General features: G+C 46.2%; 1 protein-coding gene across 6 annotated transcripts in view; it reads left to right on the top strand.

Annotated features, from left to right (window-relative positions):
- The window catches only part of LOC136715001 (disabled homolog 1), a 105,049-nt gene that overhangs the window by 5,095 nt on the left and 73,701 nt on the right, over positions 1–26,253 (top strand). For 2 of the 6 annotated variants that reach the window (XM_066692669.1, XM_066692665.1), the window contains exon 2: positions 25,415–25,621. In XM_066692669.1, coding sequence (XP_066548766.1) covers positions 25,555–25,621 — 67 coding nt within the window. In that variant the 5' untranslated portion in view covers positions 25,415–25,554. Of the gene's footprint in view, positions 1–17,592; positions 18,111–25,414; positions 25,622–26,253 lie in introns of those variants that run through there. The other 4 variants (XM_066692664.1, XM_066692666.1, XM_066692668.1 and 1 more) reach the window with 4 other exon arrangements.

Genomic DNA, 26,253 nt, shown 5'->3' with positions numbered 1-26,253 from the left:
TTCATGCAACTCTTTTATCCGGCAAACACAAAGGCAAATTAAAGCTCTTGGTTTTGTATGCACCCGGGGACGCTTGTTGCCGTACATTTCCCACTTGTGTTCTACTTTGGATGCCGACGAAACGTGGCGTGCCTTTTGTTTGTGCCTTTTGTGTTGCCGTGATCCTGGAGAAGCAAAGACAGGGGAAACTCACAGGAATTAAACGCTATTAACGGGCTTTGGTTTGTGGGCTCCCCTAGTTATTACACTTGACAGTTGCCACCGCCATCAACCACATGTTTTACATCTGTAACTCAGAAGCAACATATTTTCCCATGGATACATTAACCGCAGCAGCTTGATCTCAGCTCTGAAGATCCACTCACACACTTACACATACACACACACAATCACTGTTTTAGGTGACTGTGGGGCACTGAAATAGAGAGCCAAATCGAATGGACCCATTAGGGACGAATTTTACGTAAACCGATCGCTGAGTTGATGGCTCTCTGATGGGCAGGGCAGCATGGGCAATGAATCGAGAGGCTCACAAAAGCAGGTGAGAGGGCTTGACTCATTTAGGGCAAGTCACAGTGAATTTGACAACTTCTGAAGTGAGAGCCTAGATGTCGGGGCTCCATGCCTTGAACGAAAGCCCAGCACAATCCACCGACCTCAGTACCTGATGTATTTTACTATCTTTACTCCTGTCCTTTATGGTAGCAGTGTCGGAATCACTGCAATTGTCTCTCGAAGGGAAAGCTTGTTAAGTCTCCTCCGGTCCTGCCTCCTTTGTTGTCCTGAACTCAACAGCAAAGCTCGTATGCGGCTCCATTTCTTCCTCTCGTAACAACCCAAATTAACGAAGACCCTGAGAACTGGGGAAATTAATTCCGAGGCGGCGTGAGGTAATTATAGCAACGCGGGACGGGGAGAGATCCCACTCTGCATTCTTAACTCTGTTCCTGTTGAATAGCTGATGAAATGCATCTTTCTCCTCTGTCGGCTGGGTCAGTTTTCTTGTTTTTCTGATAGTTAACTTGTTCAAAGCATCGTGGGTGGACTGGGGTGACGGCAGTGTGGGAAAGCGGTTAGGGCACTGGACTTATGCATTCATGGTTTTGCTCACTTGATGTCCAAGGTGAGACTTATCTCATGAGGTCACTGTCCCCAGCGCTACACAATACTCATTTTTGACTCATCCTCCATGGTTGTGCATTCTGCAGATTCGGTGGCATGTGTGTCATGTTGTGAGTAAAGTCAACCCTATTAACCAGTCAACTTCTAGTGGTTGGAGATATGGAGAAATTGGCATCTTAAATTTGAAAAATTATAATCAGAAATTTTACATTTTAAATCACTCAATAAATTGGGAACCCATCTCTGAGAGCAGGGATTGCCGGCACAATGTGACACAACACAGAGAATTAGTCACTTTTCATTTCTCATCCCTTGGAAGGAAAAATAAATCAAGAGATGGCGCATTTTAAATTCACAAACCTTTAAGTAGTAAACAAATATTCCACATGGACCCCTGTGTATGCCCCACATTTCTAATTAGAAACAAAATCAACACATTTCTCATAAAATAAATAGTGTGAAGTTGAAAACATGTGCAATACATCCTCAGATGACTTGTGAATAGTATTCTTTGATAAAAACATCTTCAGCTGTGAGTTCACAGAGCAGACCATGTGATTTGGTAAAAACAAAATGCAGTCGGTCCCCTTTAAAGAACGATAGATTTTTTTTTTTTTTTTCCTGCAGATGGAAAATGACATTTTTCTAGCCTTGGCTGAGCAAAATTCATCCATAAATCTATTTCTCTTATCTCCTGCTGGAACAGGAACAGTTATTGCTCTGGTCGGAAGTGAATAAAAAAAGGGCGACGCAGTTAAATGCCTGCCACTTCAGAGTGATAACATGTGATCTTCGATTTAAGCTCAATCTCTCAGGTTCAGCCGCCCTCTGCAGAGCACTCTGCCTCCTCGGGCATGTTGTCGTCCATAGAAGAAGTCCAGCAGCCCGGTTAAGCCATTGCCGGCGCTAGTGCGTTAAACTCCCCCCACGTATGCAGTCTCACCTCACAATCGATGGCATCCATTAGACGCTTATTTGAAACAATGGTCACTGAACTCAGTTTATCTCTGAGTTTATTTATCTCTGTAACTTCTCTTCAAAACACCAGGCATACTCATAGAGGAGACAGGACCAGACCTGGTGGAGAGATGCTATCATTTCCACCTAGCGGGGTCGAGGGAAGACAGGGGTCTTGCCTCATGGGGGGGATCTAGACTAGAGATCTGTGCCAGCCCCCTTAATCATGCCCTGGACGTGTCTGTGCCACAGATAGACTGACCTCTTACTTCAAACCAGACCGCAAAGGAGAGAGAGTTGTTTTAAAAGTGTTGAATTAAACACCTTTTCTTCTTCCTTCTATTATTCTTCCATCTTTTCTCTCTCTCTGTTTGAATATGAGCCGCGTCTCTCTGAGGGAGGCAGCTGGGCGCGGGTGTGGAGCCCACAGAAGACTCTTTCTGTCAGCTCTTTGTACAGGCAAGCTGATTGAAAGGGCTGTTCTGTGGAGCGCGTTTCCTGTGCTGTAATTTGTTTTGTTCCCTCCGTTTCTGCAGCCAAAAGAGGCCCTAATTACGTCTTTTTCATCTTTGATCTCTTCTATCTATCTATTTAAAAGAAATCCAAATGAATCACAGTGCCTCCTCGCCTAATGCCTGCTGTGATTGTGTACTGTGTGCCCACGTGAATAGACATCAGAGCGCTGTGTAGCTCAAAGTGCACAATCGTGTCAAAACGCACGTCAGAAACATACCAAACAATGCGCCGATTTCCTCCTGTTGGTGCTTAATCTCCGGGATGTTCTCAGTGCTCTTTCTTATGAATATCTTCTGCTCCGCATCCGGTGTCGTCTGAGTGTCTGCTAACGAGGGGTGTTTGGAAAGGGTGACAAGGGGTCCAATATCTCTGCAGTCACCTTGGCATTCACCTCGAACAAACCTGAGGCGCGTCGGGTTTAATTTGAGCTGCTGGAAGAACAAGGCAGCCATAATGGGCCCAAATCTGTTCTTCGTGTCGCCCATCCTTCACGGGCTGTAGCCGCAGAAGGTGCTCCAACGTGGAGAGATAAGGGGCGTCTAATTGAACGCACAAAGGAGAAGGTTGTTCTCGCTCTGCGGTGCATTCAGAGGCTGTTCAGAGTGTGGGGATGGGGAGGGGGCATGTAGGATAAAGAACTGCACCGCTTCGAGGGGCCGCCACCTGCGAAATGAAAACGTAACCCCAAGGGGTGCCTCTCACACTCCAGAGCGGTGTGCAGTGGCGTCTTTGATCCCGTTAGATGAGTGTAGTGTGTTCAGATGAGTTTGTTACCAAAATCTGTCAAATATTTCCCGTCCTCATTCTTGACTCAAATGTCTCCAGATGCAGCTGGTTTTGACCTCTCTGTGTCGGTTGATGATGTGCACAAATGCACAAATGTTATACTGGGTTGAATGTCTTCTTCCCACAACAGGGGTGACTGATGTTGTGTAGCCGGTCAGTCTAATATCTGCCAACCCATTCATCTTGCATTTGAGATGCACAACAGTCTCCGGAGCACATCAGGAGACACAATGCAGAAAATACGACGCTCAATTACTACATCCACCGTCGTGCCACTCAGGGTCTGGCCCCAAAGCGTGTCGGCGCTCCTGTAAACCACTGGCACAGTGAATGGGATGAGCCGAGAATCGCCGAGTAAGTCTGCAGCTCATCGAGAACAAGAGAGAGCAGGACGACTCGAGTCCCTCATCTATAATGAATAGGTGCAGATATGGCGAGTGTGTTCAGTGCGGGAGAGAAAATGTGCCCAGAGAAGATAACCTAAGAACAGGACTCTCACTGGTGCAGCTGGAGGTAGTGGAGGACTTGCAATTATCTCTGCGCTGTGAAATAAATTCTTATGGAGCAGGATATGATTGCATGCATGATTTATAGGAAGCCTCTCCATCTGGCCTCCTCTGCCTCCGGCTGTGCTACGAAGGAAGGGCCACCGAGCCGCAGGGAGCCCCAATGCTCAACTATTCATACTGGACCCCGCTGCTCTCGCTCCCAGCCGGGTCCGTTTGACAGCGGAGGAACGTTGTCTAATTTTCTCCTCTTCCCCACGAACATAAACACGCACCGCCGGATGCAGATTGGGTTTGTCACGCTCTGAGGGACCCGAGGGCCGTTACCGCAGGAGTTGAGAGAGCTTCGGTTTTCTTTCAGGTGGAGGCAGGGGAGAGCAGTCAGAGAGCCACTGACCTGCTCGTCTGCCATTCAGCCGGGCAGATCAATTCAAGTGTTCTGTCCGTTTTCTTGCTGCATTTACCTTTTGAACTTCTTTAGCTTCTGCTTTGAGGGGAAGCTGTCTGAGCTGATAGACAAAAGAAAACCAAACATGAGCACAGTGGAGAATACAAACGTGGTTAACTTTTTGAACGTGTTGCTGTTGTGACCTTGTAAACAAACAAACAAACTCATACATAAATAAGGACTACAAGCAGCACCGTCTGTTTCTGTCCGCGGCCCCCCAGGGATCCCGAGGTGAATGAAATAAAGAATGTGCCCCATCCAACTCGGTTCAGTCCCTTCACTCCGACCGGCTCTATCCAGCTCTCCCTACAGTCCAGCCACCGAGCGCCGAGCGCCGAGCCATTCATTGCAATCTCTGCTCGGCTTTACACTGGATATAAATCACCCACGATTCCCAGTTTGCTGCTGAAACTGGGACATGCAAATTGTAAAGGAGTGTAGCTTTTACAATCAATTATTAAGCACTGGATGGATTAGAAACAGTGTGTGCGCGTGTGTGTGTGTGTGTTGGATGGGGGTCTTGATGTAGAGGGGGGTGATTCACAAGTGCCTCGGATTCACAGTATCTCCTCTCAGGCGCTCGAGTCTCCGCTCCCCCGTACAGAGGCGCTGCTCGCGTTCGGAAATTTGTTCTGGTTGGTTTCAAAGTTCAAATGCATTTCCTTGAAAGAACGTGTTGTAAAATATGAGAACGGCGCCGGGGAGATATATACGGCCACGCTGGGGAGGAGGGACAGAGGGGACTTGAAGGACCGGTGGCTTAGTTTGCGAAGGCCACTCCATTATTAATCCACTGCGACTCCCCCATGTAGCCCCCGCATACACGCACACGCACACGCACACACACACACACACTCTGTCACCATCAGCAGAGGAAGCCGACTCTCCCTGCAAGATGCCGTCAGACACACAACCCGCCAGGTACCCAGGATGACAGAGGAATTAGTTTCTTTCCCCCGCTGCCTAACTTAGAGTCCCTTTATAGCTCCTTTTCAGCACCATACCTTGAGAGAAAAAAAACAATAATAACAGTAATAGTAATAATAGTAATAATAATAATGAAAAGCCCAGACGAGAGAGGCTTAAACGGGTGTCGGAATAAATCAATATGAACAAAACAGCCAGGGCGCTCCAGGAGAAAATGAGGTTTACACAGCGCCACAGCGCCCCCGAGGCACGAGTGCTTTTTAAAATAAATCCGATTCTGACACGGCGTGGTATATATGAGATCGGTGATATATGCCAGCTTCACATGGGGAGAGAGGTTTCGTGTTATTCCCTCTCTCTCTCTCTCTCTCTCGTGTTTTGCTTTCTGCTGGCTCTCTGTACGTAATGTAATTTAAGGCACTAATACAGCGCGCCACGGTCTGCGGTGAATACCAATGTGCCGGCAGGACCGTGCCGCCTCGCTGGGAGGCTGATTGGGATGTGTGCCATGTAGCCTCCCATTAGAAAGCTCTTCTCTTCTCTCCTTGCTTCCCCCCACCCCTCTCTTTTTCTTTTTTCTCTCTCTCTCTCTCTCTCTCTCTCTCTCTCTGCGCTGCGTCATTTTCCCAGACTGCTGGAGGGGAGCTGACCTTCCTGTTTCCGAGAGCGAGGGTCTGTCCAGGACTGGGCTGGGTCGGACCCTCGGGACCCACCCTCCTGTGATTTAAAAAGTCCCCTGATGCCAGGTGGGCTGAGACAGATCTTTTCCACAACCCTATCCATGTATGCACTGCAGTTTCTCTCTGAACACGGTACGAAGTGACAACAACAACAAAAAATCCGTGTTCCCTTTTTCGGAAACCTCAAAAACTCCCACGCGGTTTGTGACAAGCCTGTTTATAGGCACTGAAACTTGTGGAGGAGTACAAACCTCAGTTTGGATCTGACTGCCACGTTAGATTTGTCTCCAGAAAAGCAGGAATGTTTGATAATGAAAAGCAACACCTGGTTGGTTTCTCAGCAGCGAAACGCCGGGTTGGCACCGTGGATCTGTCACTGAATGGCACTCTGTGTGAACTCAGAGACACAGACGAGGAGTTATGGGAGGAGGTTTGAAGGTCCCTGCTTCGATAGGACGTTTGGGAAAGCAGCAGAACATTATCCCAAAGTCTGCCATGCAATTTATAACTCTCTGTGTGGGATTGATGTCAATTCAGCAAATTACCACAAAGTCACGGGGCAGTAAGCAAGTATCTCGACAGTAAATGAAGAGTATCTTGGCAGCCAATCCAGGGCTTCATGGTTAAATGATGACTAGGGGGGGGGATGAATAATTAGGCCCTTTGCTAAATGGACTCAAAACCGTTTAAATGGTTGAAATGACAGGGATCGTCTCAGGGGATCCTAGATGGACCTAATCACACATTCAATCTAACACACAGGCCGTTTGCAGGATGAATGCAAGGCGATATACAGGACATTTTCTGTTTTTCACCTTTTGTCCATGCGTGGGTTGTCGAAAGAGGCCCAGCCATCCTCTGGGTCCTTCAGTACAAACATGAGAAGTGAATGTACTGGTCCCAGTCCTTCCTTTAATGGATTTTTGCATTGCCATCTATAGACAGGTGACAAATTAAAGAAAAAACCAACATAAAGTGTCTCAGTAAGGTGTTGGGCACCACAAGCCCCAGAACAGTTCCAATGCCCTTGGCAGATTCTGCGAGTCTCTGTACTCTACTGGAGGGATGAACTCCATTCTTCCAAAAGATATTCCCTCATTTGGTGTTTTGATGATGGTGGTGGAGAGCGCTGTCTAACACGTCGGTCCACAATCTCCCATAGGTGTTCAATTGGATTGAGATCTGGTGACTGCGAAGGCCACAGCATATGATTCACGTCATTTTCATACTCATCAAACCATTAAGTGAGCCCTCGTGCCCTGTGGATGGGGCACTGTCATCCTGGAAGAGACCACTCCCATCAGGATAGAAATGTTTCTCCATAGGATAAAGGTGATCACTCAGAATGACTGTCATGATTTGCAGTGACCCTTCCCTCTAAGGGGACAAGTGGACCCAACCCATGCCAGGAAAATGCCCCCCACAGCATAACAGAGCCTCTGGACCCCCTCACTGTAGGGGTCCAGCAGTCAGGCCTGTCCCGTTCTCTTGGTGTCCCACACATGCACTCGCCCACTTGTCTAGAACACGAGCCAGTTGAGCATCTGTGTGACTGAAGCTCCTGCCATTCGTGCCCCAATAATGACCCCTCTTTCACAGTCACTTAGATCCTTTCCTCTTGCCATCTTGATCCAAAACCGAGGTCAACTGGACCTGCTCAGCATTTGTATACATGCCACAGAGCATGACAGGATGTTAATTGCTTAATTGTATCATGCAGTACACCTGTTTGGAGGCATCTGCCTTCGTTATGTTCCTCCACTCATTTATTCAGGTTTTACCTTGTCACCCGTCTGTATTTATTTATTATATTACAGTCATAATTTAAACCTGCATTTGCATTTGAAGGTCCCGTGTTTGGTGTCCATAAAGATCACATGAGATCTGGTCGTCGTGCTCAGATCCTGTCTGGCTGACGTGACAATTGAGCACAGCGTTCTCCAGGGGCTACCGAACAGCCAGAGACCACCAGAACCCCGGCACATTTCTCTCCGAACAGAGTTCCAGGTGTTGCAGTGAGTTTAATTACTCACATGTGAAATTAGCTAGACAAACTGCACAGAAGACACACTCAGGTGGGACTAATTAAATTGGCAGCACAGCCCCAGTGTGTCTGAATGCAGGAATCTGTCTTTTCCCTCCTCCCTCTGTTCCCCCTGTCCTGGGTAGCCACCGGTATTTCAAGCAATTCATTATTGTGGTTTTATTATTGTGTTTAATATTGTTCATGGGAAAATTTCCTCCTGCCTCATATTAGTGTCAAATTAGAAAAGAAAGATGGATTACTCTGAGTCAGACGATCCAAAATGAAGAAAGTAACATGATTTTTTTAGAATCGCTAAAGACACCCAACACAACACCCTGTCCTTTGAAACCCTGTGGACCCCCCCCCCACATCACGACTCCCTCGAGCCGTCCTGAGCGCAGACGCATGGCAGGCACCGCTACAGGTGATCTCGACTCCATGCACCTGTCGCTGCTCCAGATGGCGAGAAGGCGAGGGAATAGCCAGGGACGACGCTGTAATGCGAGACACTCAGCGGTTTGGGGGATCTCCCCCCCGAAGCACCTGCTCCGCATTGTCTGCATTGCTGCTCCGAATCCTGGGGGGACGCGGCCACCTTAAGTGATACATCTATCTGGGTTTATCCGCAGTCACGGGCCGGCACGTAACACACACACAAACACACACTCACTCGAGCAAATTCAACTGTTCTTCAATGGAGCAAAACCAACCACATGAAACATCATAACCCGTAATAAAGGCAGAGAGAGCTGTTCACCAAGGACTGGAGGACGACCTCTCCTGCCTTCTGTAATTGAGGAGCCTTTTTAAAAGGGTTCTGCTTCATTTTAGTTAGTTTTGAGTCTGATGTGTTTCAGTAGAGATGAATCCCGCTTCAGAGAGCAGCCCACCTTTAGTGAGTTTCTGCTCACTGACGCCCAGATTTAAAGACATCGCCTCTGTAACCGACTCCTGCGACTCTCTGGGTGGTGTTGTTAGACAGCACTTGGACCCTCTCCCTTTTAAAGACCTTGAGTTCAAGACTCAGCCTCTCTGATCATTTTGCAGCCTTCGTCTGTTAAAATTCAATCACCTGGCTGCTTCTCTGTGGCCCGGAGAGCTTAACAATTCAATCACAGCGACCGTCTTTATAGGACTGCGAATCGCTCAGTCAGGGGAGGGTTTCACTGCGGGCAGGTTCATCTCTCGGGGTGCCCTCGGACCAGTCGAGCTTCCACTTTGGCAGGCGTGCCACAGTGTCCCAGATCGCCATCTCCAAAGACCAGAGAGTCCCACCACCTTCTGTCTGAGTCCCATTCAGATCCGCACCGCTTTCCCAGGCAGGTGATATCCTGCTCGAACATTTGCATGGCCTCTCTCTCCTCTTTCGATAGGATGTGAATGAAAATGTGGGCGACGATCAAATAATTTGCCTTTTATTGGAGTCCAGTCTTCCTCCTGAAGTAAATGCAATCTCTCTCACAGCTTCACATCTTTTCATGGAATAATAAATACATTAATTAATAAGTAATACAGGACTCGGGTGCGAGAAATTGAAATGACATAACTGCGTTTCAGATCTACTGACGGTTCTGTTGCATTGTGAGGCGTTTGTTCTTTTCGGGATCTCTGATGGGGGAGCGAATGGCGTTGACAGGACTCCTGAGCGCCGTATTATTCCTGCTGTTTGTTATTATTCCTGCAAACGCGAAGCCCATCGCTGAGCCCGGCTGAGTGGTGGGGGGCTCGTGTCAGACTGAAGTGTGGAAGTCGGTCTAACTCTCTCCTCGGGGCACGGTTAAGCATAACCCAAAGTGCCTGCTTTCATTTTCCATGAGGTCTGGGCTAAGAGAGCGAGAATTTAAAGATTAGAGATTCTTTAACTCTTTAATTAATCCTCTGCTCACATGAAACCTGCCCTTATCTCTCTCGCCTGCAAGGCTGGCGTCTTAATCTCCTCCTTCTGCTTTGATTAGCATACCATAACAATATTTAAAGGAGCAAGGGAGGAAATCAGATACAGCTTCCTTCTGTTTGTTTTTCTCATTCCACGTATTCTAGGAATTTTCCTTCCTCCGTCTTACCTGATTGGCCAGCTCTGCTTTTGGGACTGTTTAAAGCCCCACCGGATCCTCACATAAAAGGCTGCCGGGTCACCTGTGGTTTTTAATTCTCCACATGCCTTCACTTTAACCCTTTAGAGACAATAACCCAGAGATCCTGGGGGCCCCAAGTTCTTACCGATCTGAGAACCAACCTCAAAGTTTGCCAAAGTTGCTTCTCTCATCTGAAAGGCTGGTATTGTTTAATCATGTTCAAAAGCCAGGCTAGGCTTTCCTGGGAAGAGTAACTCCTATAGGAATCATAATTTCAGGACCATACTGCATCACTTTAGCATCGTTCACTTTTGATTTACACCACTTAAAGACGGTAGTGTCTCAGTGTTTGTTTTCATATTTTTTTGTTTGTGTGTATGGCTGCTGTAACACACACCTTAACACCTTAAGGATGATGGGTTACACTACAGTTCCGGAGCTGAAAAGAAGTACAAAGCTGAGAATCTAAAACATCAAGCAAGCAGTTAGTCACAAGCTTAAAACATATATTTCCTGCTTAACATTTATTCCTAAAGTTTCTCAAGTTGGTTTAAGAGAATCCTGGATGTTAAAATGTTTAAACATAACCATGACAGCGACGGGAGACATGACATCAGTATCAATGAACGTGCCCTGTGATGTCACACTGCTCAGAGTTCTAGAGTGTAAACATAATTCACAGCATTCCTTGTGGGATGGCGTTCCTTCAGTTCCGGGGTGCGGGCCTGGTATCTCTGGGTCGCACCAGGCGGGTCAGAACCCTCTCCTGGCGCTCTCTGTAGCCGAGCACAGAGTCCTGATTGAGGATTCAGAGCACAGAGCCACCCTCCCTGACGCGGACACTGTCGACAGTTGATTCACTCCTTTTCATGCTCCCTGCCTCTCGCTGCTTACGGTGGCTCTTATGCATGAGTCCATCATTAGCACACAAAGCATGATTGATGGGTCAAGGTGCCTCTTCCCTGCGAAGTTGGGAAAAGCTTCTTCAGCAGCCTCCCAGGGCCGGGCTGGCTCTCGCACAACACAACCTCGTTACAGATGGAGGAGGAATATTAATAATTAGTTGCACGCTCGGGTGCCTGTTCTCTGTCGTATTTTAGCAGGGGGAGAAGGGAGAAGCAGAGACAGAGTGAAGTGTGAAGGAAGGAGGGAGTAAAGAAGCTGGAAGTGGGTCAGTTTATCCCACAGTTTGTGTTGCCGTCGATCTGGGGGCATTGGCAGAAAACTGGGATGTTTGAGTGACATCATTAGTGCTCAAATAGAGGGACAATCAACCTTCCTGTTTCAGGTCTCTATTGAAAGGTTGACATTCCATCTCCACAGCCTTTGTTGTGTGTGTTAACACCATTTCCAGAGTATTGTAGCATGTGTCTTTATCCTTGTTTGACAATACAGCCTTTTGTTGCCTTCGGAATGGGTTCTTAGCCGCGAGGGTGACTACAGATGTACCCCTTTTATTGACGCATAGGCTGGCAATTTTACAAATTGGACACGAACACCCTCCTTCAATCCTTGGAGGGAAGGTTGCTGTGAAAATGGTTAAAACTGCTTATCAGATAGTGCGACTGGGGTGAGCAGTGCAATAATAAAAGCCGAGCAGGCTGTTAGTTTCTCTCTACAGAGTAGCCGAGCGGTGAGAGCGAACCGTATCGACACGCAGGGTTTGAACACGATCGATACGCCAGGGACTGATTTTCCAGGACCTTGATTATTGCAGTGCTTTGGGTTCAGGCATTCACCCCGGATAGCAGAGCAGTAAAAATCCAGTCTTCTGCTTGGCTTTAGCATCAGCACAACAATGCAGTGCTGGCGAAGGATTATTATTTTTTTCCAGCAGCTCACAACGAAATTGCTGATGTTTTTCCCAGCTCAAAAGTGGCCACGTAATTTCTTTCACCTCCAATTAGGGGGAATTATTATTGTTTTCTTTGTAATCTCGGATCAGGGGACAAGAGCTGCAGTTCACTCCACAGCGCGGTTTCGTTCGAGGCGCTGAAATCATTTCCGTCGCAGGAAAAACATTATCACAGCACTTGACCTTTACTGTGCTAATGCACAAACTAATGGAATAACACTTGAGAGAGTTTTAGACAGACTATTTTAACCTCCGCGGCCCTGGAAATCCGTTCGGTGTGGGGCTTAATTAAAAATGTCAGCCGCGAGGAGAGCACTTGCCGTAGTGTTTAAATTATTGTCCACACCATTTTGTGCCATTGTCCGTCCCCGTGACAGAGAGACCACACACTCCAAGGTCTTTGGTGAGGCGCTGAGTACCGATGCAATCGTGGAAGAATAGATTGAACTCGCCCACTCACTTATATTCCCCACCGATATATTTATTCAGCCCACATCCAGGTCAACGTTGCGATCAATCCTTGACCTGGATTTGTGTTGAATAAATATATTTGTGGGGAGTACTGGTGATTGTGCGAGTGTTGTCTGTCTTGCCACAAGCCGCACAGACAGACGAGGCCATGTCAATCCTTCACGGGTTTAATTATTGTCTTTTAGATTGCTAGTAAAGTCAGTCTTGAGCTTGTTTGGCTAAAACCAAGGAATCTGAAAAGATTATTAATTAACCTTCACCACAACACACACACACACACACACACTGTAAATAAGGTTTCACATTTTGCACACATGGATTTGTATTTTTTGAGCGGCATTATAACTCAGCAGCTTTTTAATAGCCCTTTTACCCTGCTGCCCCTGCTCTGAAGATGCCAGCCTGGGCCCAGGTCTCCCGCTGGGCAGTGTCAGGCTGGTGCGGGATGCAGACCATTTATCCACTGTGGTGACGGGGGACACTGATAGGTCCAGTCGCTGTCATGTAAAGCCGAGAGTAGTGGATACTGTGTCTTGGTATTGTCGGTGAGCAGGTCCTCAGCCCACCCTCCTGCCTTCCAGCTCTGGCGATGCGCTGCTTCTGACGACCTGAACGCCGAGGGTTTGACCTTTGAAAGCAGGGTCACGTTCCGGGAGTCTGTGTCCCATGAAATAGGTTTTGACGCGTCTCCTGAGATAGATTTTTTTCTCTCACTGGAGCAAAGAGGTCAATCATTACGAGAGTAATCATCGAGCGTAATCTCTAAAAGGCTTTCAAAAAATCCTACCGAAAAAAAGGAACTTGCATTTGAGGACTGAACACGGCTAGACTGAGGACTTTTGGTGAATCCGTTTCACTTCATGGCGTCTCTGTCCGTCGGCACGAGTCCGTTCTCTTCCGATGCTCTCAGCAAAGGGAATTATAGCAACTGAATCCTCCCGCTCTATCTCAGTAGCTCTCAGAGAAATGGATTGTAATGAGCCTAAACTACAGCATTTTAGTGCAAGGCTGTGATTAAAGAAAACATGCAGACCATCGCACAGGGCTGCTAATAATATTTTGAGCATTTTTAACATGTGTGGCAGAGGCCCGTTCCCCAGGCATGTGTCGGGGGGGAGGGCGGCATTTCTCTGGGATTTATCGCTGCGCAGATGTACTTACTGTATTTCTGAGATGGATGTGCCGGGCTAATGAGCGCCAGGGCCCGGCGCTCAGTGCAGGTGCTGTCCGGGGCTGAAGATGGATGGAGCTGCTAATGCACGCTATTTAGCCAGGGACAACAGAGGGTCACTGGATTGATCAGCAGAATATTTTCCTGCTGGAGGAAGGCTGGACAAATTAGCTAAAAGCAAGGATACAATATCAGCACTGCAGTGGACCTGGGGAAGTAATCATGATTAAAACTATATCAATTATTATTATTATTATCTAGTTATTTAGCTGACATCTTTATCTACCAAACATTGGCATACATATATATGACATTGCATGGGTACCATTCATGATATAACTAATCACATGAGAGCTCAGCGTTCGTGATTCATGTGCGCCCGTCGTTGTGGATACTTTGTGTACATTTATTAATGAGCCGAGACTTGGGAGGAGCTGACGACGGGACAGCAGCAGGCGTCGGAAAGCAGACGCATCCCAATTCTGTTCAAGCAAGTTAGCGCCAACCGATATCATCTCACCGCACGGTGCTTTGCCGAGGATCTTGCAGAATCACTTTCACTCCGGTTCAAGTGTGTGTGGGGAAACACAATTAATATTTTAAGTGACAACATGTTTTGTGCAACGCGCTTCGATGTGCATGAGAGGAGAAGGACATACGAGCGAGGCTTTGAGTGTGTAGGAAAGGCAGGGTTTTTACCACATTAAAAAATAAATAATCAGAGACACACGCGACTCAAATGGAGCTGATAACCACTTGCTGAACTCAAATTGGCGTGTGTGTCTCGGGTTAGCAATGCAGACGCGTCAGCTGGAGAGATGAGATCAGCAGTCAGGCAGACGGCCCATGCTGGGAAGGCACAATCCATCAGATACCCAGCTTGTACCGATCAGGGCCCTTTTAACGCCACGCGCCTTTTCAGCACAATTTCAATCATGGCAAAATCACAGCGCCCGCCGGAAAAGTGCGCTGGGAATATCTCACGGGAAGTGGCTCTCGTCTGGTGAAGAGACGCTCCGCAAATTGGCTGTTGCACAAATACAGAGGGGCCCCCCTGCTGTTGTTATCATCATTATGCTAAACTGATGAGTATGGAGGGAAGAGGAGGCTTCAGAGATCGCTCTCCCTGTCCCGCTCCCCCGCTGGCAGCACTCTGGTCTTTCCGCCAGGGAGTGGGGGACGCCGGCATTAAAGCGCCGACAGTCTTTCACGGGTCTTTCCAATCAAGGGGGCTGTAATTGAAATCTCCCGTGCGTCTCGCCCCCGCGCTGACCTCAACTCCATTTCCTTTGTCTTGTCTTTTTCTGTGTTCACGGCAACAACATGCACAGAGGAGAATAGCCTTTCAACAGCATGACAGATAGTCCCGTAGTGGATCGTTAAAACGCACTGAAACACATGTGTGTAGTTAGATGGAGAATTAAGCTTTGAAATACATCTCTTTTGCCCTCCTCTCTCTGTCTCAGTAAGTGTCCTCTTGCGGGGCCTCGAACCACGCGTTGGTCACAGAGAAATAACTCGTCTGTGCTCCCGGCACCAGGTGTCAGAAAATTAAATGTTTTGGCATTAGGAGCTGTGACTGGACAGATAAATATGGTGCATAATCTAGTTGTCCATCACTGCTGGTGGAAATATAACCTCTCTGACAAGGTTGTTCTGTCTCCCACAATCAGAGACAAGAAAAACTACAAAGCCAACCATGTGATCTTTCTTGGACGTCTGTCTATTCACTGCATGTCGTGTAGACTTTGAAACGTGCACTACAGTGGTTATATACTTTAATTTAGGTCTGTAATTGTAAAAATCTGTACCAGGAGGCATAACTACATGCCTCCCTGGATGTAGTGTGGGGCAGATGGGGTGTTTGAAACACAGTGAGAGGGGAGCAGGAACCAAATTCGACAGCATGGCGACACAGTCTCACTTTTGAACTTGTTGCACAAAGCGAAGCACAAAATGAAAGCTTGGAAACCTAATTAGAGCCGTCAGAGAGCTTTAATTTTCCACGGCAAGCTGAAACGAGCAATGTGATTCCTTTCTCTTTTAAACATGGGAATCAAGTGAAGGAAAGTAGCCCGTGGGTTTTTATAATGGTTTCCGAGACCGCAAATTAATGCAGTTGCTTTCAGAGTTCAAATTCTTCAAAAAAGAAGAAGAAAGAAACCTCTTTACATATACATATATATTTTTAATTCATGTACATGAAGATTTATAGCCGTTCTCAGTGAATGACGTTGCAAGAATTTATAGTGTTTAGTTCTCTGTAATGATTGCTCTCTGGGGTAAGGGTTAACGATTTAACCACCTGGAGTGGCAATCCTGCTTCTAACAAGTACAAAGTTTAACCACCTCATATTAGGTTTACAACTAAGCTGCTAGGTCCTGGTCTTCAAGCCCCTGAAGATGATCCTTGGATCCTTAGTGGTTGTGTATCAACCCTTCTCTGTCCTGTATTTCTTATCAAGATCTTTTTCACAGGTAGCTGCTGTAGTGATTCAATATAAATCAATAAAACGAAATAAAACCAGTAGAAGACAAGGAGGCGAAGGATCTGGGGGGGGGGGAGAAACATGACTTTGTAGCACGTCGTTCTGCCGTGTTTAGCACACGCTTAAGGTATTATCTTTGAAAGCAGAACATGAATAGACTTTTCCCACGGGTCCTTGCAAGATGCCAAAGCACAAAGTAGCAGCAAATTTCCCTTATTGATCAGAAAACATAATTCGGAAAGGATTAGACAAAGATGCAGCTGTTCCTCTGGAGTTTCATAAACAAAATCACGTGAACGTTGGGAGGAAGTAAAACCATTTAAAGTACGCTCCTGGTAAAGGAAGAAAATCATTTTGTCAGGAGATTTGTTTACCAGACAGCCGTTTGTGATGAGAAGATTTAGTGCCTTGAATTACAGATGATTACCTCCATCATTAAATCTCCGTTTTCTGCTCTCGTGCTTTTTTATTTATTCATTCGTCGCAAAGGCCGTTTTTAAGAACGACTGATTTGAATAATGTTAGTTTTTACCCTCGACGCCTCACAGTCGATTGTAATACATCTGTTGGGAAACCAAGGTGAACTCGCTCTCAAAATCCATCCTGCTAGGAAAATCCACAACAAAATATCTTTTTAACCTTAGACATCCTTTATCATTCAAATTCTGCAAACTAAGCGACATGCCGGCCAATGAATAATGGAAATATTTAAAAGACAAAGCAGTGGAGCGGGAGAAAATACTAATTTAGGTGTCTGCTGGCACGCAGTCAGAAGAGTCGTCTTTTTTCAGAAAACCACGGGAAAATAAGGGGTGAACAAAGTCCAATTTACATTTAAGCAGAAGTAACAAGCTACTGGATTGGGACACGGGAGACTAGAATACATTTGCTCGGCTGTTTTTCTTGTTCTCCATCCTCTTCTTCCCCCCCAAAAATATGAAAATTTTAAACCCCACGAGGTTAAAGGCAGTGGTTTTGCTCTCTCTTGTAAAGGAGTGCTGTTCTCAGCGTCGGGGGACCGGCTCGCTTATTTGCAGAAAGCCTCTCTAAGCTCAGACTTAAAGGACTAATTTTAATTTGTTGTTTACAGCACGATTAACTCTAACAAACATGGATGTGTGAATAGCATGTGACGGCAAGTTGGCCATGAACCTCAACCGTCATATGTGAAACGCAATTTTGTCAACCGGAAAAGAAACAGACTTTTTACTGGATTCAAGATGTTATTACCTAAGCAATGTTCTCGATATTCACACTAATGAAACTATTTGGTTATTTATAAGTCTGCTTGAGTTCAAATGAAATTGCAAATGCCCAACCCAGTACTGTGTAGCAACTGCACCGCAATAAATCGGCAACAGACCATCGAGGTTTTTGCGAACGCCGTTGTGAGTGGAAGTTGTGGTTTAATCTGGGCTCTGGTCCCTGTTCTCCACCACCTGACTGAAAGTGTAGAAATTTTCATTGAGACGCCCAGTCGGTCACCTGTATCTTCAAACCTGGACTGGTTCCTTTCTTTGCCTGGGCGTGGCCACTTGATTCACATGCACGGTACAGGAATCAGCTCAAAGTCTGTCTTGTAATGACTGAACTCTTCTGATAGGAATGATCCCTGAACGCTAACATCACGTTTGCAGAGCTTTTATGATGCGAGTCTTACGCAAGACAGCTGTGAGCTCTGAACTTCTCTGTCTCAAGTTAAAACACCAGTCAATTTACTACCTGCAGAGTTGTTGTGCTTTGGGTGTATCGGCAGTACTTTGATCCCACAATACTGTCCTTTGGTGTTTGCTCTGCTTGAACAATTGTGCTTGAACAGTGCTTTTTAGACTCACGCTGCTAGTTAGATGTGGAAGTGCTCTGTGTGTCTGACCCGCGTTATCTCACGGTTAGCGATTTCTGAGTGTGGAATAATTTAGCCGTCTCCTAATTGCCGTTGCGCTTCAACTTTGCTCTCTCCCTCCCTGTCTTCACCAGCACCACAATCTCCCGGCCTCTCGTCCCGTGTCTGTACCGCACAAAACAAGGCATAGGAATCTGATTTCATTCCCTCCCTCAAATCCAGAGACCAAAGCTGTCAGGTAATGTAAAAACTGTAATGCTGGTGTCTGCTCTGCTGTGCTTTGTTTTGACAAAAGTGAGTATTGCAGCTTGTGCTTAGCAGACACTAATTTGAGGAGACAGAGTCATCTTGTTAACCTGACATCATAAAGACTATTTGCTCAAGTGGCACTAGGTGGTATTTTATACGGATTTGCAGCGTTTTCTTCTACCAACACCATTATACTGACTACAGCTACAGTCATATTGCTCTTACTACTTTTGTGAATGTGATTACTACCGATAGTAACAATACTAAATTATAGATTATTGATTCTTAGCTCCACCTGGGTCCAGCTTATTGCCATCTTGGTGAGCATTTATTTTTTGGACAATAAGAAGTGATAGATAATGACAGAGAGAGAGACAAAGAGACAGAGAGAGAGGGAGATCTGTGGAAGGGTTGTTTTTCCTTGCATGTGATTGTCTGAGTCAGGCTGTTTGTTACCTGGAGAAGAACATCAATAGCTACCTGTTAAATAAATGTGTTTCGCTGTGAAACCCTCACATCAAAGTCACTTACAGTTTGCATTCCCACAGCTAATGAAAACAGTCCTAACTAATAAAACCCTGTTTACTGATCTGGAATATGCTGAGCTGAATGCAAATCAATACTTTTACAACCCCTTATAGTTGCGGCAAACACAAGATCCTTTTAATTGCTTCGACAGTGTCTTTGTGTTCCAGTGAAATAACGGTGATGGGCATTAGACATTGGACGCACAGACCTTGCTTCATTGCACTGTGACTGACAGCTAGAGTGGGGATTGCAGCAGGATGGAGAGGAGTGGAGAGAAATACGAAATACCAAGCGCAGCGTGATCTTATGAAGCACGTTCTAGCAAGGAGCAGCACAAATGGACTGCAACCGAGACTCATTCTTTGCAAAATGCTATATCCTACCAGGGGCAGATAATAGGCTCCCATCACGGTATTCGAAGGTATGGTCAAGATTAATTTTTTTATTACCATGCATACTCTTCCAACGATGGGCAAAGGGAGAGTTTATCACGGGCGCACCCACAATATCCGTGCAGCGGACTCTCAGTGCTGTCTGATTTAGAGGCTCAGTCCAGATCAGAACCTATAGTTTTAAAAGGGAAAGAAAAAATAATTGTTCACAGGCTGAATCAGTCGCTCAGGGGTTGATTCGTGGTTCTCTGTCCATACGACTCTGGGGTTGTAATTCCACAGGAGCAGGAGAAAATGTTACCCCATATGAGAATGGAGCATTGTGCAGTTCAAATACTTATTTATCTATCTGGGTACGTGTCATGAAACACCAATGGTTGATACCAAACACCTTCCTTTGTACCTGACAATAAGGGAATATATATGTACATTTATTAGGTTACAAGTTCCTGAAATATTATAATCACCCATTCGCAGGGATATTGGCCACTATGTGTCTGTCGGTGTTTTGAATACGTAACACTCGTAGTTTAGACAATACAAACCAATAGTGCGGAGCAGCAGGGACTGCAGGCAGGAGAGAAGTGGCTCAGTTTACCTCTGTTGTGAGAGCGCAGCTGGTACCCAGAGCTGGGAGCGATTTCATAAAGACATCCTGGATGCCAGGCCATGTTCACCCCCTTCACAGGTCAGTGGTGCCATGGCTGGGCATGCTCTGCCAAAGGGCAAGGGTCCAAAACTGGGGATCTCTCTTTCTCTCCAAGACGGGCTTAAAAGCACAGAGAGAATGTAGATATCGGTGCGGGCCTGGATGCCTCGCTCCTTTTCCTCCTATTAGATGAATGCCAAGCAGGGTGGGCTCGTGTGGAATTAGTTTTATTCAATCCTTCATTTTACCTGAACGGCAGATATCGGGATAACTGTTGTGTGGGCTACTGTGTTTGTTTTAGTGGAAGTGTTGCCGATTCTTCGATCTCCTGCTTCTACACAGAACATGACCAAACTTGACATGGGGTGCCTTTGTGCTGCAACTGCAAACAGATCAGCGTTGCATGGGGAAGTTTGCGATGTTCTCATCCATAATTGACTAAACCAAACACAAGAACACGGCAATACGGTGCTGGAAAAGAGAGGAAAAGAAGAAAAGTAGGAGTATCTGCCTTACGTATCTGTCTTTCATAAGTTTTTGCTGATGAACGTACTCCCATACATGATTTGCACCCTGTACACGTGCACACACATATGTACACGCAAGTTTATTTATCAAGCGTCGCTTCTGTCACCGGGGAGGGCAATTGGTCATCCCGGGCTCATTGCGGAGGAGCTGGTGAACTTGCAGCGCTACAGCGGCGTCCGCATCTCCTCCGAGGGTGACATCAGGGGAGCCACTATCCGGCAGGATCAGGGCACTGCTTTGTTATGTGTTCCCTGCCTCTGACAGATGCTTTACAGCAGAGCAATGTCATCTCGCTCTGCTAAGCCAGGCAGAGACAGCCCGATCCACAGGAAATAATGGGAAACACGCACACTTACAAATCACTACCGCAGCTCCAGAGCTGAGGAGGAAAATGTACCACGGATTTGGTGGCTGTAAATGATGGCGCCTGTGTTGCTTAGGAGATTTGGGGAGGTGGTTGTCCAATACGAACCACACTTTCCATGTTTTGTGTGTTTGTTTGTACGTGCGCATAACAGCAGACAATTAACCTGACGCTACTGGTTTCCCCAGCCCGGCCTTGATGAACTGATTTCTGCACTTTCTTACAGTAGCTGGCAGGATGTGTAGTGTTTATTAACTCTGACCTAAATTAAATGAGACAATCAAAGCTGTTAAAGCAAAGAACAGCTTGAGAGCCACAGTGACCTAGATACCAGCGATTTGAAGAACAGGCGTACAGAAGATTTGCTTGCTTGGCTGCCTAATACAATAAAGGGAAGCATATCTCGCTGCATTGTAATGGAAATTAAATTGCAATTGTTTCCGTGGCATAAAAGAAAGCCTATTACTTGGGTACCTTCTCTGAGGAGATGGATTGCGTACAGTAGCTTCTCCAGATCTACATGCTTAGAAACTGCAGAGGGATTGGTTGGATTTTTAATCAATATGGACACTATCAGCCTTCAGCATCAGTTGAGTTACTTTCTATCTTCGCCTTGTCTTCCCTTGTATTGTTTTTGTTTAATATGCAGCCATTGTAACTGTTTTTCACATGTGAGTCATACATTGAGGTTGAACAATTCTCGGTTTAGTCCAATCCTTCAGAAAGGTGTCAGTTAATGTGTATCTTCACAGGCAGGGTGATGATGAGATGTTTAAGGAGTAGAGAGAACGGGGTCCTAAAAAAATCTGTCCTAGAATAAAAAAGGCAAAGAAAACAGGTTTGAGATAATTTATTCGGTGCGTATCAATAAGTGAAGAGATCTGCAGATGTTTCATATGAAAGGAAAATTCTACGCAAAGGAAATCGCAACCCACGTAAAAAAGACCCCCTCCACCCACGCCATCTCTATCCATCATTAATGTTGCTGTTACTTTACTTCTATAAATATGCACCCGACTCCAGTCATCAGCATATGTTAACCGCAAGATGGAGAGAAATGTTTTGGACGCAGATGGTCGAGTGACCGTGGGAAAGTTCCCCCCCTCGTGATGGGGTTGTGGTGGCCTGGGTTTGGAAGATGGACCAGCTGCGTCTCCGTCATTGTGCCCATCTTGCCTTTGTCCTGCAGGACGGTCTGAGGGCTGTGTGCGAATAACGAACCCCGCGTCTCCGAGTCGCCCTGGCAGAGCCCCGCTCTTAGTGACATATGATTTACTCGGATTAAGCCGCTCTCTGCCACAATCCTGCTCACCGACTCCCAGTTTACAGCTGATTCTTTTCACACAGTAAATAAAACAAGAATATGAAGCATTCCTCTAGCTATCTATCTTTCTATCTGTCTGTCTCTGTCTATCTCTCTCTCTCACTCTCTATCTATGTATTTCCTCCGCTTCATTACTCTAATAGGAGAATAATGACTACATTGCTGGCTGATCATGTGCATTTTATTTATGCATTTAATGTGAACAAAAAGTGTGTGTGTGTGTGTGTGTGTGTGTATCTGTTGTCAGCAGTAGCAATGTCTGTTGATCCTCCCCAAAATTTCTCCCCCTGCCTCCAGGTTTCTCCAGAAAGCTTCTCATCTCATCCTCTTCTCTTCTTTGTGGGGGTCGTCCTGCTTGTGTTTCATGTCTTGTGACACCTTCCTCAGCATCCTGTTATGTCAGTACAGCTTTAAACATTGCCCTGCACCATCACAACATCTAACCTCCTCTCTCTGGTTACGGCCACCTGCGGTCCTAATCCATGGACTCCCAGGGAGCACGTGGAAACATGTCTTTCTCATACCAGACCCCCAAACCCAGTCATGTCAGGATCTGGTTTGAGAAATGAGAAAACATGCTAGAGACAGGAGCACAGACCGGTCCCTCTACCACCCCATCCTTCATTTCAGTGTCTTGTTTTAAACGACTCGAGTGAGCTAATTCAACCTTTGTCTGCATCTCAAGCAGATAATTAAAAACACAAGAAACCATGGGATGTGTTGGCGCTGTTCGAGAGCAGCCGAGCGAGGCTCAGCCCACAAGCCTTCCTCCCCATCGAGGCTGCAGGGCATCGACCAAAATAGGAGCAGTAATTCCAGCAAAGTATAATCTTTTATGAAACGGTACAGCGGGGGGTGTGGGGGGGGAACAACAGCAAGATGAATCAAATCACAGCGCCGTGATGACGCATGGTCAGAGAGAGAGCAGCGCTCTATTTCGAAGGCGTTGTACCTTTAAACTGCTCTGTACAGTTAACAGTTAGTCACTGTTCCTCCCGAGCAGGACCTGAACAGAGCCGTTGATTTCTGGGTGAAATGAGGAGAAGGATTTTTTTGCTGAAAGTGTGGATTCTGCCGCAGGGACAGTTAGCATATATTTAAAAATCAGCTTTCAAGGACCGGGTCAGGGTCTCTTCCTGGACAGGGAAGATTCGGAGGATTGAAAGAGGATTGAAATATTTGGCGGAGAAGCGTGAGGTGGAAAGAGATTCTGTATGAAAAAACAAATGTGGCACGTCGGATAAGTCATTTTGACTGAGAGGGTAAACAGGCAGAGAGGAGAGATGAGGACAGACCTGCCTCTGCATAATGCGGCGATATCCTTTCCAAAGAGAGGTTTCTGAAATTAAATTGTCATGTGTGTGTTACAGGGTATAAGCCAGTGCTGTGATGTGAATCCAAACTGGATGTCATATACGATGCTTCCCCACTCCCCCAAGTGCTCAAGTGACTAAACAGGAATAGGAAACTGCAGTGTAGGTAACGATATGAATAGTTTGTTGTTGTTTTATTTGGAGGGAGGGTGATATTTGTGCACAAGTCGTAGTGTGTGACAGATGACAGATATATATGGAAATGGGGGGAGGGATGATGAGAAATGAATAACTACTGCACACCCACACCTCCAACACGGAGAACCGAGGAGCAGCTTTCACTCTGAATTAGCACCGTTTCCATGTCCTGCTCTCTCTCTCTCGAAGCTTCAGTTTTCACAGTGTCTGTTCCACGTGGGCAGCACCAGCGAAGAACTGTCTAAGCAAAAACTGTATACCTCCCACACACACACACACTCTGACACACGCTTCTCAACACAACACTGTGCATGTGCAGCACATGACAGCAATGTGTGTGTCAGCGCTTGATGGACTTATTTACGCCCAATGTGTGAAAATAAACGATGAAGGGGGTGATTTTCAGTTGAAGAGAGCCGTCAGCCTTTTGATAGCTTATGAACGGGATTGGGGTGGGGGGGGATTCTCCACGGCACACACTGGCGCCAGGACCACCGCAGACTCGCTGCTGTCACCGGGCCCAGTGTCAGGAGTCCCTCGTGGATTTTAAGACGTTTTCTTGTTTTCATGTCTGAAAGTATATTGTTATAAACTTACTGTTATAACCTGTGTTCATTCATTAATATTATGATATATACACACACATCTATCACATCTCTCTCTCTCTGTCTCTCTCTTTCTACCCACATAGCTGCACTAATTTCTGAGAAATCTCTCAGAAAACAAAACGACCAGTTCAACCCTGAGAAACGAGCTCGGCAAACACAATTAATAATTAAAAGCCGGAGAGTCTTAACGCTGGCAGTCGAGGCACTACGATTATGCGCCGCGTTAACCTGACTGACAGTCGGGCTCTGTTTATCTCGGCGGTGTCAATATAAATAATCAGCGACGCACACAAAAAAACGTGACACAAAGGCAAACACCAGCCTGCCTTTAATGTGTGGCATCCGCCGCGCTTTATTATTTATAAAGTTCACGTTGTTTGAACCCGAGAATCAACTGGCACTGGAATGATGTAGATTTCAAGTGAGGCCAATTAGCACATGAAAGGTGACAACAGACGCTGGAGCTGCGTGTGGGGGGGCACCCGTCTGAAGACAGCTTGAGCTCCAGGAGAGAGATGAAGTGTACACACACACACAGTCCTGTAACAACTCTCTGTGTGAAGAAGTGTCTCCTGTTTTCTGTCTTGAATGCCTTGAAGCCCAATTTCCATTTGTGTCCCGGGTGCGTGTGTCCCTGCTGATCTGGAAAAGCTCCTCTGGTTTGATGTGGTCGATGCCTTTCATGATTTTGAAGACTTGGATCAAGTCCCCACGTAGTCTCCTCTGTTCCAGGGTGAAAAGGTTCAGGTCCTCAGTCTCTCAGTGGGACTTTCCCTTCAGACCTGGAATAAAAGAGTGAACTTCTGTTCAATAGTTGAAATATGTGTGCTTCTTTGTGTGTGTGTGTGTGTGTTTGTTTGTTTACAATCCTCTTTATGGAGGTGAGGGGATTTTTATGATCCCTTAAAGACATTGACAGCTATTCGACACCCTGCAAAGACACGTCCTGTCCCCTCTGTTCTCTGCACACTGTCTTCCTGTCGGGGGATTACGAAGCAGCGATTATCTTTCTTGAAGTGTGGAGCCCAGAACTGTCCACAGTATCCAGATGAGCTCTAACTAGTGCATTGTACAGTCTGAACATCACTGCCCTTGTTCTCAATTCTACACTTTTGACAATATACCCTAGAATTTTGTTTGTCTTTTTTATTGCTTCCCCACATTGTTTGGATGGAGAAAGTGAGGAGTCCACATAGACTCCTAGGTCTTTCTCATGCGTTACTTCATCTAGTTCTATTCCTCCCATAGTGTAATTATAGTGGACATTTTTGATACCTGCATGTAATACCTTGCACTTGTCCACATTGAATTTCATTTGCCAGGTGTCGGCCTACAACTGAATATTATCTAAATAATGTGCTTAACCTGTGTCTGTTTCTCGTCCCACAGCCCTCAGCGGGAGTGACTGTGATGCTCTGTCAGGGCTAGAGTCTCCAAGGCGCTGATTCGCAGTCGGTTGGGAGAGCCGCGCTAGATGAGCCCGTGAGCGCTACTGGACCCGAGTTGAAAAGGACCAAGGACTGAATAGGATGTCAACAGAGACGGAGCTCCAGACAGCTGTGAGACCCAGCGCGAGAAAGGAATCCAAGAAGAAAGGTAGGAGCCCCTTTTCCTCACTAACGACCCTGTTTTGTGCAGTCACTGATGGCAACGCTGATGTGTGTAAATAGATAAATACACACACACACACACACACACACACGCATGCACACACACGCATGGCACCTGTGGCAGATGACGTTTGCATATCAATAAGTAACTTCCCAAGACGTGTTGACATGCAGGGGTGTTCTCTCATCTCATCTCCCCATCTGCTGCATCCTTTTACTGTTACTTTACCAAAGTGTATCCCTTTATTACACTGTAATAACGTTTCCATGTGTTAATAACATTCCCTTCCTTCTGCATTTCTTTATCTCAAAGATAAAAGGAGACTCCTGTTTTCAAAGTGCTTCTCCTGAAAGGACATTCATCTAAAACATGAGAACGTGTCGCACAAGATGGGGAAACACAGACACACACACACACACACACACACACAGTATGGTACATACATAGTGTTTGGACACATTGAATAGCCTAATCTCCCTTAATTCAGACCGATGTTTCGGTGCTGAGCGTGTCAGAGAGGTAACACGGTCATAATGCTTCTGTAATTGGTATTTTCTATTAATATAAAGCGCTGCCGATCAGCTAAGGTTTATTTAGTGATTCATTTGTTTGTTTGT

This window comes from Amia ocellicauda, chromosome 19, assembly GCF_036373705.1.
Source record: "Amia ocellicauda isolate fAmiCal2 chromosome 19, fAmiCal2.hap1, whole genome shotgun sequence".
NCBI lineage: Eukaryota > Metazoa > Chordata > Actinopteri > Amiiformes > Amiidae > Amia > Amia ocellicauda.
Note: the sequence above shows the minus strand (reverse complement) of the source record. Positions and strands in the feature narration are given on the sequence as shown.